Source organism: Osmerus mordax, chromosome 5, assembly GCF_038355195.1.
Source record: "Osmerus mordax isolate fOsmMor3 chromosome 5, fOsmMor3.pri, whole genome shotgun sequence".
Taxonomy (NCBI): Eukaryota; Metazoa; Chordata; class Actinopteri; order Osmeriformes; family Osmeridae; genus Osmerus; species Osmerus mordax.
The window spans coordinates 14004619-14020806 of record NC_090054.1 but is presented as its reverse complement, the minus strand read 5'-3'; the positions used below and the strand labels follow the sequence as shown (position 1 = coordinate 14020806).

Genomic DNA, 16188 nt, shown 5'->3' with positions numbered 1-16188 from the left:
ACTTGGGGGACGAATAAGACCGTAAGGTCACAAGAAGGAGAGAGACACATCGTTTGATGTGGAAACGATTCCATTTCTACCCCATTACCCTTTCACCTGTGACAACTGCCTATTTATACGGCATCCATCTGGAGCCCTAACATAAGACTTTCGAGACAAAGCAGTTGTGAGAGACTGACATTAATATATCACACAGGAATCACATTCATCTCCCCCGTCGGCCGTTCTTCTATTTTAAACGTGTGATTTATCACTGCTGTGTGTAGCAGGGGTGAGGATCGTACCTTATCCACGTAATTGGCTATCTCGGCCAGTCTCTGTTTCACTCTCTCCACGTCCTTCCCCTGCTTCTGAAACTGAACACAGACAACATTTGTGTCACTAATGTTGGGTCAACAGAAGTCACAAGCAACCTTCAAGTCAACCCTGTGCTTCACTTGGTATGTTGTTGTTTATAATAAGGTGGTACAAAGTTTCCAAAAGAGATTCGATTGAAGGATTGAAAAAAGCTATTGCTGAAGTGAGAACCGCAATCTCCTGTGCTGACAGCCTCCTGTAGTGGACTGTGATGTTGTTCTGACATGTGTAGCACAGTATGCCAGACAGGTTGTCAAGCTGAGATCCATCTGGAATGAGGGTCATCTCCATGTGGGAGAGGAACCATCATCGAGCCAACTGGGAGCCAGGGTTCCTGGCAGACACCCGTTCCGTGATGAGACAGCCTTTCCATCTTTACCCCACTGAGCTTAAACCTGAATTCACACCCAAGGCCTCTGACAACACCGTCTCCCACGGGCCTCGATACTGCGGTCTGGGTGGTAGACCTGACCACTTCCTCTCAAGCCGAGGACAGAGGGGCAGCTGGGAGGAAATCCCAAAGCGAGCCTGTTTTCTCCTTGGCAGACCACTTCTGTATCCACACACGGTTTCCTGTTTCCTGTCTGGGGCACTGGGGAATAGTTCAGAACTTCCTGTGAAGCCCTGGACCACATTGGCTGTTGCACACTGACCTAATTCTACAAGTCCTCGGGGAGCTTCGTTTTTTCCCTCCAGTCAGGCCTGTTTTCTTCTTCTTTTCTTCCTTTGTCTGTCTGTTTCCACTGTGGTAATCTCTATCAGTGAAGAATGGAACACCATGTGTACGCATAAACATGGAGGGCGTACCTCTCTGTTGTCAGCAACAATGATCAGCTCCACGTACTTCGTGGCCTTCTGAGCATGTCTTTTGTGCTGTGGTGCAAAGAGAAACAGAGAGATAGACAGAAGGTGGACAAATAGGTTATGATGGATTCTGGGAAGGAGACAAATAATCATGGAAATACTAGATAAAGAAATAATAAAAGTGACCATTTAAACAAAGTTTGCACTCTGCGGAAACTGACATCCTCAATTTAACCCGCCATTATTTTCATGGGCTGACTGTCATATCCTGCCTGGTAAACAACACACACACACACACACATAATTTCTTGCAGAAAAACTGGCTTGTAAAACATTGATAGAAATGTTGGTAACACTTTATAATAAGTCAACGCTTTTTGGCATTTACAAAGTGTTAACTAATAGTTAGTTAATCCTTTATAAAACATTTTGAAACATTAACAATACATTATTAAATAGTTAATAAGCTAATAATTAATAAGATAATAATTATTAAACACTATGTTGATCATTAATAAACACTGTTAAAAAATATGTATTTTTTTGTTCACACTTTAGATTAGGTCACGCAAAAGCCTTAACTAACAGTTAGTAAATGCTTTATAACTTGCATTACTAATCAGAAGTTGCATCATTAGTAAGTCTTTATAAAATAGTTGTTAAGATATCTGCTAAGTATTAGTGTACATAATGTATTCGACTTGCCGTACATTAATTAAAGACATAAGAAAATATGTTGTTAGTTATTTACTCATGCTTTGTAAAGGTAATGTAAATGGTTTGTTCACCATTTGCTAATGCTTTCTATAGCAGCTCATGTACCACTAACACCTTTTAAACTACTGGTTTGCAACTATATTAACAAGCTGTCTATAAAGTATGATAATGCAGTTATCGAACACCTTATGAATTGTATTATGAATAAAATCCATAATATTTAACAGTGTTTATTAATGATCAACATAGTGTTTAATAATAAGATTATTAACTATTTAATAATGTATTGTTAATGTTTCAAAATGTTTTATAAAGAATTAATTAACTATTAGTTAACACTTTGTAAATGCCAAAAAGCGTTGACTTATTATAAAGTGTTACCGAAATGTTTAGTATGAATCATTACAAAAGATCTGTCACACTATCACCTGTTGTTTGGTATTACTCTGCCATAAACACAAAATTATGTTGCGGCATTACATAAACAGGGCCTGATTCATGTAAGCTCCAGACACTATTCTTTCCAATCTCCTCTCCATTTAGGTGGCCCCTGGTTCTGTTATAGTGAACTTTGAAAGCCCTGGATGCAGGTCACTCGATGTGAGTGTTTAATCAGAGGCTAAGGCTGTTATTCTGGATGGCTCGATGGAAGTAGGTACAACAGTGGCAGATGGACGTGAACACCTGCTACATGGAAGCCAGTGTCACAGCTTGTCCTGTGGCACTGTGATAGATGTCTGAAGGCAGGGTGAGAGACTAGGGCCAAGACCAGACCTGTACCACAGGATGAGACACTAATATTCCCATGTCCAACCATCAACAGTTTAGAGGTTCCAGGCCCAGGCCCATCCTTATCAATCCACATCAATCAATATTTAGACCAATACTACTGTCCTGTTTCATGAGGGTGACAGACAGGGTGAAAAACTCAACCTGGTGCCTTACCCTGGTGCTGAATGACTGAAATGGGCTCCTCAACTGGTTGTCAAGGGTGTCAGAAGACAAGTTGAAGCCATGTCCACAGGTTCCAGGGGACAGCTTGAGGTCTTCTCCTCGGTAGATGAGGTGGGTACCATTGTCAGGCTCAAATGCTGGTTCCAGGATATAGGTTTTGTTTTCAAGTGCAATTAAGCCCCTAGGAAGGTAAGGGACACTGTTTCAGGAAGACAGTACAATTGTTTCCCCAAGTCTGCCACATACATTAACTGAATGGAACTGATGATTTCAGGAAAACTGAGTTTTAAATGTGAGTTCACCTTCAGTGTGACTCGAGTAGTGTGAAATGGCCAAACAGTCTGAGAGTGATGGCCACAACTTCACATTGTCTTTGCAATAAGGCTAAATGACTATTTCTCCTCAAACATCCATTTAATAGGAGAGCCCTTAAAATGAGATGATCACCTTAGTAAAATGGAATGCTTTAAGACTTTCATCAAAACTCCAGTTTGTTGACTTTTTCAGCAAAATCATTTCTTGGGGGTATTTACTATTCCAGGTCAATGTTTTATCACAAATTTATAACAGCCAAATGTTCCTGGTCATTAGCTTTTATGGCCTCGTTAAAAGCTTTTAAGGCATGCAAAACATTTTCTCCAGCTATAATGCAGCTCCGGTTTTAAGGGCAATTAAGCAGGAGATGACTGTACATCAACAAGCTTTTTGTTGATGCGCTCACTCCATCGGGATCTTTTATAGTTTCCAGGTGGCCATTAGTTACAGATAGATGCCTACGGGAGAGTGGAGGAGAAGAGAGGATAATTACTGGATGCATAGCAAGAGAAGAGGATGCAACCCCCTCTCTCTCCAGGGACTGTGCGTCTGACCAGCTGTGAAGGGCTGTAGGTAAAAGCACTGCAGGTCATGTTAAAGAAATGCAATCTGCTCCCGGAGATGCCTGTGGACACTTAAACACGTGGTCCCAGGCTGCAAGAAGACTGCCCCTGTTGTCTGACTCACCGGAGGCCGGAGCAGGTGCTGATGGTGACATCAGAGTAGGGGTGGTCCTGCACCTGCCCGTGGTAGTAGCAATTCCTCTGGGGACAAAATATAGTTAATCAGACTGTGAAACTAAATTCTGGACACATGTATAGTTGTTTTTTTTATTTATGGTCTACAATGGACATGAGGAGAGATAGAGAATAAAAGGTCATTTAGGTTTCTAGAGACAGACACACTGTAATGACTGTCTGTCTGGACGAGGGGGCGAAGGAAGTGTCTGGTTTTGAGAGAAAACAGACATTTTATGGCTAACTGTGTTCTTTCAAGTCTGAACCAAACCCTCCAAGATCAACTATCATTTAGCAACCAGCCAACCATTCCTCAGTCCCAAATATACTTTCTGTCAATACTGCACTATGAGAGGAAATACCTCAGGCTGGCTCTTTACAGACTTTTACAGAGGAAGCTCAGCTAAGTTTTTTATCTTGGAAAAAGACTTGGGTTCAACTCTGCAAAGGAAAGTGTTTGTGTCAGGTTTGTACACCACTGGCTCTTGCTGAGTCACCAGCTAATGGCCTTTAGCGTGACATTAAATATGAACACAGGGGTTCAGCAAACATTCTGTGTATAGCATCTATATTAATACCACCAACTCATCTTTCTTTCATGACACAGTGCTGCTGTTTTTGGGCAATAATTCAAGTGTTCTGTATGTTGACCCAGAGTCTATAAAGACATGGTTTACTTCTGGGAATGGATCCTTCCATACGGAAAGGATAGGCTTCTACAAGGTCAACTTTGCACTATTTATAAGTCTAAGGAAAGATAAATATCAGCAGATTCAGACAGGAGTCCTGTCAACATAACACAACTTCAGCATCTTCTATTGTACCTGACTTTTGAAAGTCCATCACTCTGACATGCAGTACTATAGCCTGCTCTGCATGTGGCAAAAATACTTTTAAATAATAATAATATACATTTTTGCAAGATATGGGCATCTTATAATTAGCATTACTAATGACAATACTGTAGGATGACCTCTCCTCTTCTTCTGCACAGGGCAGATGAGCAGGTACAGAGAGTAATGTAGTTTCCATAGCAAGGCAAAACATCTGGCATGTCTCCCAAATGAGCTGACAAAAAAGGTATGAGACAAGCTAGTGAGGGGAAAACACCTAGCTCCAAATGTTCCACTTTGGTTCATTCAGTTTCTGTCAGAAAGTAAGGAAAAGAAAGGTGCTGTATGCGCTCAACTGAACTCTGAGAGAACTGAGGTGAAAGGAAACTTAGAAGGAACACCCATTTTGATCCATTTATTACACCTGTCTATACATTAGGTGACTGTCTCCAGCATGCACTTGCACAAGACATTTAGTAAAATAAATCCATCCATTGTAAATTCAAGATAATATCATAGACTTGTGTCATAACCTGCTCCAAAAAAAATCAGATGGATTCCAATTCTATTATCTTGATGAGAACAGAATGATCTAATTCACCACCCGTCAGTCTACACCATCGACAAATACCAGCCTGTCTGTTTGTCATGCCACCGGTCCTATTCTTCTAGGCATATGATTCTGAAAACATCCGTTTATAGCTGACGTTCTTACTGAATCATCCGTTATGACATGCTGAGAACCACGTCAACTCAAGCATGAATATCAGGTGCACTTGTTCCCCTGCCTACCGTAACGTTGTGGGCTGTGATGACTGCACTCCCGTCCTCCAGGTAATGTGTCTCAGTGTAATGGCTTGCAAACAGACCCCTGCAAAACAGACAAAAAACAAACAAAAGAAACAGGGACATCTGAAAAGGGTTATTTTCAGACCCAAAATGAAGAGAATTGTCTACTCTGTTTTATAATAGTCTGGAACAAAAAAAAAATCTTCTTCTCAGGCGTTCTGTATTCCTTGACAGGCCTCTGGAATGATTCATGTTGAAGAAAATGGCACAACAAAGACGGTACACAGGGAGTAGTGGAAGTGAATTAACAATGCCCTGTGTCCATGAATGACATACCCCTGCTAAGGCAATTATTCCAATGTGTGTGTGTTCGTGTCGACGTGTGCATGTGTGTGTGTGTGCATGCGTGTGTGTGCGTCTCAACAGCTGAACCGTCAAAGTGACATCTAAGGGGATGGTCCGAGAACAAAATCGAGGATAGTGTGTGTGTGAAAGAAAGAAAGCCGATGAAAGACAAAATGCCCTCCTAACTACAGTGCTTTCAGACATGTATCCACATGGAGCAGGCTAATATGTCGAAGCTCTCAGGAGAGACATCTAAAAGACAGACAGCTTTTTTTTTAAAGCAACCAATCCACTGTGCAGTCCCAGAACAGGCTGGGTTGATAAAAACACCCCCCCCCCCCCCCCCCCCCCAAAGCGATGACCCATTTACCAGCAAGGATGATATTTAAAAATGTCATTAATTCAATCAAAACACACGTTAGAGTGGGATGGCTGGAGAGGATTTGGGATGGATCACTCAGCGAGATTGAAGAAATGGGAGGCCGTGTGCGTCCAAGTCACAGCAGGAGACATCCCACCATGCTAGCCATCCTACGCTGCCTGTTCTCACCAATATCCAGGATTAGCTGACGAAGGATTACACATTAAAGACGTACACAAATTCAGCATCTATGGATGGTATATGCCTCCGAAAACTGAACTGACCAACAGATCCATTTCTGCTGTCATTGCTCCCATATGACTTAACTACTGGCCGTCTTTTAAGGCTATGCCTGTGTCGCCATTACAAACTCACCACCAAGCAAAAGCTGGGAAGTTAATGTTATGTAGCAGGAAGACGATCCATATTACACTGAAGGCCGTCAGAGAGCACGATAGACAAGTCCAAAAGCTGATATTTGCCTGACATGGCATAAGAGGATATGTTTGTAGTCCAGATAGGATTTGTGTTTGCTAATGCTAGTTCCCCGCAAAGGCTAAAAAGATAATTTCAGGGCAGGAAGCTGGCTTAAGATGAATAACTCATGTCAAGGTGCCATTACATGCATTAGGAGGTTGGCTGTAGATTGAACATGATGAAATCATCCCGTAATCAACTCTCTGGTAAAGACAGATGATGGAACAAAGGCTCTCTACAGCTGAGTGTGCGTGCTGCCTCTCTGCATCTCCCTCTTGGCCACACACCTACAGCTCTCTGGGGTTCTGGGCCTTCCCGAGTCCAAAACATCATGAGAAAGGCAAATAGCATGCATAGTCATGGAATATCTGATCTGAGTCTTGGCTTCTTCAGTGGAATGACCACATGCAATGTGCTCTTCAGAAAACAGAATCAATCATGATATGTCTGATGTTGTTGTTGTTGGGGTTAGATCCTGCATAATATGATGGTTAGACCCCAGGCTTGAATATCCTCACAAAGCAAACAGATCTCTGACAGAAGAAAGAGAGCGAGGGTGGAGGTTTTTTTTCTGGACATTGTAAAACGCCTAAATTTGATTATGCCCATTCCCCGGTAATGAGTACCCACCAGTGGCCATCTTTTTGTCAAGTGGAACCAGTAGCCAATCAAATGACATTTAGATGGCGGATCACTTCAAAGTAGCTACTTTCCAAAGCCTTTGATCTCGTCCCGTAGGAATCGGCGTGACAGTCACCAGAATCCCCTTGCACAAACTCAGCGTGAATCCCAAAGGCTCAGCTGTAGAGATGTATTTTTATTTTATTTTTTTCCAAGTAGAGAGATGTATGGTTTCTACAGTGGTTGGGGAGTCAAAGATTGGATGGGAAGACCATGAAACACCTTTGGTTTAAGAGAGAAAAAACAAGAGATTTACGTATTTATCGAAGGATTCGGGAGTATTTATGCCATGCCCTGACACATGCCACACAAGGCCACACAAGTCAAGTCTGCAGTTTGGCTGTCAGGTTTGATAACCGTCATTGACGTTAGCAAGGAATAAAAGGCTTTAACAGCACGGCCCCTAACATTTCCAACACTCCTTTAGCACTCTATATTCCATACTGTCCAATGTGACATACAAAGAAATATACCTGTCAAGATGCAAAGCAGTGATTCGCTCATTTGTAGTAGCCTTTTGCAGTTTACAGTCTCTAACGTTATCACAAACAAGAAGAGATAACGCTTACACGCGATGTTGTTAATTCACTGTTGTAAGCGCCTTCACTCCAAGGTGTTATATTGTTTAATGGGGATAAACAAAGACAATTGTTATTTCTGCCACATGTACCACTCACTGGCTTAATACACATATTCATAACAATTGAAATCAATGAACATTGATTTCATAGGCCTTGAGTGGGCTGTGTTTCATTAAGCATGGACAAACATTTAATTAGCACTTCCTTAATAGACACACAGGTTAATTGTGATGAATGAGACCATTTAAGTGGAATCTAAGGGAGGTCTAAACAACAATCTATCTTCCTGTGGTGTTCCAACACCCTGCCACTGACGACATCTTTCCAGCGATTCATATTCGAACCTAGTCCTGTGTTTTGTACATTATTGTCAATAATACTTTATCAGGTTTAGCAGACCACAGCAGAGACTTCCTAATGTATAAATAGGATCCGCGGCATAATCAACCAAACAATGTAACACTTTTTTAATAAGGTACATTTTATATTTTTCTATGATGTAGGATCTGTCAAACAAACAAAAAAACACACGCACACACACACATGCATCATCTTAAGTGCTTGCTGTTTGCTTCCATAATTGGGACGAGTCAAACACAGACTGAACGCAAACCAAAACAGGATGATTCCAGAGTCTCCAGAGCAGAGGACAAGATCTTTAGGTGGAACTCGATAGGTCTCTAACTGGATTTCTGATACAAAGGTAAAGCAATTTGAAAAAGTAGCATATTGTAAAAACATTGTACACATTCCTGTAGACTGCTTCCACTCTGCTTCCATGTAAATGTGAGGAAAGTGCAGCATTTTAATACACATGAAGCCACAACTCGTAATAACTCACTATTACGAGAACCCCCTGGAGCATTGAGCGATTTGAGTGCAATTCAGTGCTCTTTGTAATCTGAGTAATTTCATTGAACAAAGTCTCTTGCCTTCACAGACGTGTAGAGGAGTGAGCGAAAGAGAGAGCCATAGAAAGGTCTGTGGTTGACAGCCATAATTCTATTTCCACACGCCGTTGCTTTCAAAAATTGATTTACATACAGCTCCATGCCCCCCCGGCTTAGGCATGCTTCTATCTGGGGCTCTGCAGCGAGCTCACAGAAGGAGGGGGGCAGAAGATTCTCACTGAGCTGAAGAAATAATGGACTCTCATCACAAACACTGGGGGAAGCCTCAGAAGGACTCTGATGACAGAATCCAGTGACAACCTACTGATCATTAGTCAGTCCTATCTAGCTATGATAAGTTATCAGTGTAAAAAAGGTATCTACAGAAGTCTAAAGACTCTTTAATTGAGTCACTGTTAATTAATGCATAAATTAATCTTCACTAAATTTTTCATCCAACTTCAACATGCCAAGGTTTCAGCCTTAAAGAAACTAAATATTAGCATATCACCAGATCACTTGTTTGTGGGGTCTGACCAATATATATATATTTTTTATATTTGTCAACCTGGTATCCTTGAAGGCAGAGGACAGAGCATATTCTCTGTTTCCAGTCTTAGAAAACAGTCCTGTCAGCAGTACTCTATACGGCACATGCATCCCAACAGCACTGCAGTCTCAGATGAGTCAACCAATGGAGATAGACAAAAAAACAACTCCCGAGTGGAGGAAATACAGGGTCTTCCCATCAGCAGCGAATCACAGGCAGGCACAGGAGTTGAGTAGCTGTGGTGTTGGCAAGGAGAGCAAACAGACACACATGAGGGAGGGAGGGAGGAACGGGGTTGGGCGTGGGGGCGCTATCTGGGATTCAAGAGAACACGAGTGTCACCGCATATATATATCCGATTCAAACCAATTTAATTTCCATTGACCAGCCTGAACATACTATCCACAGGTCATCTTTGACATGTCTTCTTAAAATGTACTGTGGCAAATCATATCGTGCACATTACCAAAAGGGTGGGAGAAAGAAGATCTCAAAGAGGTTGTGTGAATTGCCCTATTTGATGATTTTGTACAGCCCTTTGGTCGGCATTGGCTCTATAAATAAAACTGACTTGACTTGAATCAAGTGATGTAGGCTACATATTGTTAAATGGAAGGCCAGCCTACAAGCTTAAGTGGTGACCTCCAGAGACATGATAATGATGAAGGAAGACAGCTCTCTGAAGCATAAGCAAAGCTCACATTCATGTGGATAAGTTTAAAGTGGTCAACACACTGAATGGAACTTCTACACACATCTCCTCTCCCCTCTCTGCCTTCTTACTTTGCAACCACAAGGTCTCTGTCTTTTTCTCTCCCTCATTCACAATACCTGTGAGTCTTCATCCTGCGCAAGAGTCCCTCTCGCCCAAAGTTTTCATTCTGCACCTAAGGTCTCTTTCTCTTTTTGTCTTTCTCTCTCTCTCTCCCTCCATGTTTGTCCTTCGGCTGTAATTTGTTATATATTGAATTCTTGATAGAAAATGTTTTTATGTTCTCCATAGAAGCAGGGAAATGTCTTTAGAGTAACACACTATTCTAAAGAGGAAGCAGGAATACAGAAAAAAGAATTACTGTGCATTGAAACAGCCATGGATTTGGTGTGAAACAAATCATTGTACAGAAGAGATTTATCACCAGAATTCTGCTTGTGCTTGCCCTGGACCTGAAGTCACATGACAACCCTGACCCTGAGATCCAGAGGTACACTCCAGTTTTATAAGAATCAGCCATTTCATTGCTGTTGGCCTACACATCCGGAATATGTAACACCATTAAACAATTCCCTCATCGGGCATATTTTCCCATTTCACTGTACAATGAACATGATCTCATACTCTTTAAAGGTAACAGCTGGCCAGTTGACAGTGGTGATCCTTTTAGATATTATACGATTAATAGTACATGAAGTCAAGACTACACAGAGGGCTTCTTTGGACCAAAACTTTTCTACTTTGGTATTCTGCTTCATTCCTTTTTGAACAGCTCTCTATTTTCTGAAGTGATTAATCAATCACAGTGACACGAATCAACTGTAGTTTGCAATTGACCTAACACCATGTGACAGTTTTTATGTTAGCGCATTAAAAACCATAAACCTGGAATGGTGTTTCAAACTCACACATACGCAGTCACCCCATTCCCCTAATAGGTAGGTAGGCACTTTTTAACACCAAGGAGAAACTGTGGTAATAACTCCAGGTAGTGTATGCACTTCCCACTCCTCAGAGAAGCTTAAGTATCTTCTATATTCACATTCACCGGAACTAATGAGGGACTAGGGATCTTCAAGGAAGAAGACCTCTCATTATTCATAGAAAAGAGTAAACAAATCCATAAATGTTATTGTCAGAGGGTTCATATCTCTCCAATTAATCAGAAGTTATTCCCTAAGGCATTTTCATTGTTCAGTCAGACTTCTTTTGTCTAGTGGGAGAATACACAATTAAACGCTGTAATATTCAAAATATTCTCTCCCTTGTTCTTCCTTCCTTCCTTCCTACCTTCCTTCCTTCCATGCTTTCTTTCTTCTTTTTCCCCTCTCTTTCTTTCTTGTGTTCTTTCCTTTTCTTCTTTCTTTCTGAAAGTGGGAGGTACAGTACAAAAGACCGGTAAAAGAGGCACTTACATGCTGCTTTAGCAGCAACTCATAAAACGGCATGTTTCCTTAGCTGTCACTGTTCCCCTTGTTGCTCCTCGTGTCCCAATCCCCACAAAGTGCCCTGGCTCTTCTCTTCAAAATGTCTCACATCATTAGGTCCACTCCTTTCTATTTGTACGGAGTTAGCGTTGATCCCCCAGAAAGATAATGGCACCCAATCTGTCATTCCACACCCCATTACCCTGGTAACATGGCGGAGGTTGTGTCTTTCACTCTGCAATGATGTATCACTTAAACAAAGGATTGGGTGACTGCGCCGTGTTCCTTCAGAGCAAGGAGTCTGCAGAGCCGAGAGAGGCTTGGGCAGGCAGAGACCACGGCATCGATTAAGGACTGGATACGGGTGAAGACACACTAAGGACTGATTGAAAAACTTGTCAGCCTTTTAGTTTTCAATTCTGTGGGGCTTGTACCGTTGCTAACCCTTGCCTGTTTTACTTGACCACTGTGCAGTTTGCAGGCTACTATCACCTCATACAGGAGGTACCAGCGGGGTCACCAAACGTTCAAAGGTCATAGGTTAAGGGACATAGGTTATTGGGTGAACATTAGGTGCGTGGGGAGGGGAACCAGTTGAAAACGGTAACATCTGTGACAACCTACATATCCAAAAGGCGTCCATTATTCACATAATGGATAACAACTGTGGTAATCTGTCTCAGCTTGTTTAAATAGCGACATCCTTTCATAATTGAATGCCTTATCGCTAAAGCTGTCGCTTACTAAACTAATCCTGCGCAACCTCATCTGCTTCCTGGGCAAGGTTTTCCCACTGGTTTTGTCGGTGTGTTTGCTCACTGGTTCCTTCAGCTGATTGTCTGACCACTGTGTTGTCAGGCTCACTCAGGAAATCGCCTCCGTCAGACCTCGGATGCATTTCCTCTCTCTGCGGCGTTCTCCTTTGCATGTCTCACAGATTCTAAATGTGTGCTTCCTATCCCTGTTGCGTGTGTGCGTGCGGTGTGTGGCTGTGTTGGGGGCAGTGGGTGCGTGTGTGTGTATGTGATTGTGTGTGCACGTAAGTCGAGACCACAAAGAATAACATATTGGAGCTGTGGATGGACGCTTATCACACTAGATTCATCCCCACCGCCATGTTGTGAACTACTGCTAGCTTTGCCTTGTTGAGTTTTCACCTCCAGGCCAGTAGCGTGTAATCCCCCTAATCTATCCATCGCCTGGATCATCTGATTGTTAAGTGAGTGATTGGTCTGGATTATCCATATGAGATTGAGATCAGTGGCACTGTGGAGCAGGAGGAGCAGTCAGACTTTGAGCTCAGCGAGGGGACAGTCTGACCTCATAGCTTTGGGGCGGCTGAAGTTCCAGTTTTATAATCCTAGAAAATAACTGATGTATGGGACTCCCATATAAAGCGATATCCTTCTTCACCGCGGTTAAAACATTTTTTGTCTGTGATATTGATGGCATGAGGGACCGTGAGAATAGCGTGTTCTGGTGAAAATGTGGATATCATAGATCCAAGATGGGGAAAAGGATAGATGTGTCTAGTGTGCAGGGAAATGTAATATAATCCCATAGTACTACGGGCGCATTGTCTCTGAGACAAATGCGTGCAAATGTACACATGATGCATACACACTGTGCTTCTATCATCCCCGGAGATCTGCAGAGTAAAGGAGAAGAATGCATTCAATCGTGCTCCGGAGATCTCCCGTTTCCACTGATCCAGAGAAACGTCGCCCCAGATAAATAGATGCATTATGCATCATTAACATCCACAGTCCACAGTATGGAAAATACATGACCCCTTCTAACTTACCATATTTTTCCCTCTCGCCTAGTGCACGGTTGTAGTTTATCTCAATGTGTCTAGCAGGGGGATATTCAGAGCATGTCTTACTCTGTGAAATGGGCGAGGCTGGGCATGCATCACCCCTGTGTTCTCATTTGAAAGCACTTACTCTCTGTAATGCGTTAAAGAACGTAGCAGAAAAGTGCTGATGCGTGCGGGACCTCTCCGTTCCGCTAGCTAACACCCTTGACAGGTGACCCATATATGTAAGGTTAAAAGCAGTGAGAATTGGGCGGCATCCCACCCAATGTTCTCCTGCTTAAATGACGAATGCGAAAAAAACCCACACACACACACACCCACCCACCTAGGCACAAACACAACACATTTTGGCTAAGTGGTCCGACAACATTATTGCCAGGCTAAGAATAACCCCAAGACTAAACTTGCAGGAGGAGCCAGCAGTGATGCAGGAGTTGCCAGGGGTCTCTGAGAAGTTCCACTGCTCAACAAACTCTCTTAACTTCACAGCTACCTCAGAGACAGAGAGGGAGGGGGGGGAGAGAGAGACACAGAGACAGAAAGAGCGAGAATGTGTACGAGAGAGAGAGAGAGAGAGAGAGAGAGAGAGAGAGAGAGAGAGAGAGAGAGAGAGAGAGAGGAAAAATAGAGGAAAAGAGAAAGAGAGAGACAGTGAGAGTATTAAAAAATGTAGCAGTGAACAGCAGGAAGACAGGGAGAGATGGAGACCCCTGGGGCTTGGTTCGAGGCCCTCACAGGCTAAAGTAGCACTCCTCTGATCTCCCTGCGCAGCACCTCTCCTCTCTCCTCCCTCCGTCTCTCTGTTTCCTAGAGGGGCTTGAGTCTTCCCAAGAGCTCTCTCAGTCTCTCACGCCACCCATCGGGATCTTAATTAAAGACCAATAGAAGGAAAGGTCTTCCTCTAATGGTTTCACTGAACAATCATTTAACCTGCTGCTGATTTGCAATATGAAAAATCCAATCATTTTCATGGTGTAATGGAAAATATCACTGGTTTAGCTGTAGGGGGTAGTCACTGACACTCTTCCCTACAGTCCACTCTCACAGACAAGACTCCACTGCCAAGAGTAATGTGTCACGACCTCAGACCCTGGCAGTAGATCCAACCATGTAAAGGTTTCACAATACTAACAGTAAAACCGCCTGTACTAAGCATGATTTAGACTTAGTTTGACCAACATATGTGTAAAGACCACAAATGTTCATTACTCCTAATGGCCAATGCAACTCCCCATAACTGCTCTTCGCAATTTTTAAACGGGGAAATGCACGCTTAAAAACTGTCTCCAAACCTCTGCAGAGATGTGTACAATTTAACCTGGCAAGGCCTGGCAGGTTGGTTGTGACAGGCTTAGGGCATTAGGCCTTGGCACCACAAGCAAGGGGCCATGGAGATTTGGCGTTGAGGTGGAGGGCACATTGTGTTTGCAGCAGGGGGAGACTTCTGGGCCAAATCCCCCTTTGGTGGTTGTAATCAGGACAAAAGTGGCCTGTGGAGAAGGAGGGGTCTGGTTCTCATAGAGACAAGCTGCTCCCTCTTACTATACATGAGAAAACATACATACTGTACACATACACGCTTGATTTATTTCTCACCATACTATCTTATACTATGCTCTGCTATATTCTTTTATACTTATTCTATAGCTTATTATATAGACAGAAACAAAGAGGTAGAGAAAGAGAGAAGCTGGAGCTGATGCTGATGTCCGGCGCGCCTGAATTGTAATTAACCAGTTTGCGATCCCCAGCAAGGTCAGTAGGTGGCTGCAATGTGTTTAGTCTGTCTAGAAACCCAGCGCTACAATGTGTTTAGTCTGCGCTGCAAGGGAGCTCTTTAAAAAGGGAGTCAGGTGGCTGAGCGGTGAGGGAGTCGGGCTAGTAATCTGAAGGTTGCCAGTTCGCTTCCCGGCTGTGCCAAATGACGTTGTGTCCTTGGGCAAGGCACTTCACCCTACTTGCCTCGGGGAGAATGTCCCTGTACTTACTGTAAGTCGCTCTGGATAAGAGCGTCTGCTAAATGTAAATGTAAAAAGCCCCATTAGGCTTCCGAGCTGACATGCCAACAAGCTAACAGCTCATTATTCTCTGCAGGACCAGCGTGTGGCTGAAAGACAGGTCGACGTCTTCAAGACTTGACATATCTAATTAAATAGCTTGGAAAACGAGGTCTCTCTCTCTCTTTCTGGCTCTTTGTCCACCTATTGTGAATGAGCTTTGTGGCTAATGATGTGCACCGCAAGGGACCATCAGGTGTGGGTGGTGGGGCATGTCTTTGTCAGTTCCCTTCACTGATTCGACACAGTTTGCATAAACAGAAAAGAGTGCTGAGGAGGATGTTGCTATGGGCATGTTTGTGACAGACCATAATGATGTTGTTTAATGGTGGCCTTGTGTTCCTGAATAGCCCTTTCCTCCAGTCCTTCCTGAGAGAAAAGAATGAAAGGAAATGTCATCATGGGGAAGTATTGTGCAAAGCTGTATGGGTAATCTGTCAACATCTCCAGTCTAGAATATGACAAGAGGTAGAACAACTGATCACCAAATCATTTTCTCAAATGTTTTGCATTAATGACATGAATGGCAAAATGGTTTTCAATGTATTGATTCAAGCTGAAATCCTGAAGGCCGCGTTGATTACATGTATTAACTCCAAATGCACACACATGAAGTCACATACACATTTCCACAAATGAACACAAACAAATCGCCTATGCATACAGAGAATCACATGTACAGACACAAAGACACACACACACACATTGCACAATTTTTCCCTTGAATAGTGCTGTCGCAGTCTTTGATTACTGTAAATGTGGTCATGTCCCATAAGACGATC

At 42.8% G+C, this 16188-nt stretch overlaps 1 protein-coding gene across 1 annotated transcript in view; it reads right to left on the bottom strand.

The window, feature by feature from the left end:
* The window catches only part of LOC136942838 (disintegrin and metalloproteinase domain-containing protein 12-like), a 54989-nt gene that overhangs the window by 24882 nt on the left and 13919 nt on the right, over positions 1-16188 (bottom strand). The window contains exons 4-8 of the mRNA XM_067235849.1: positions 5510-5588; positions 3835-3911; positions 2824-3013; positions 1165-1230; positions 285-356 (exon numbers count right to left, since the gene is read on the bottom strand). Of these exons, the coding sequence (XP_067091950.1) occupies positions 285-356; positions 1165-1230; positions 2824-3013; positions 3835-3911; positions 5510-5588 (484 nt within the window). The remainder of the gene's footprint in view (positions 1-284; positions 357-1164; positions 1231-2823; positions 3014-3834; positions 3912-5509; positions 5589-16188) is intronic.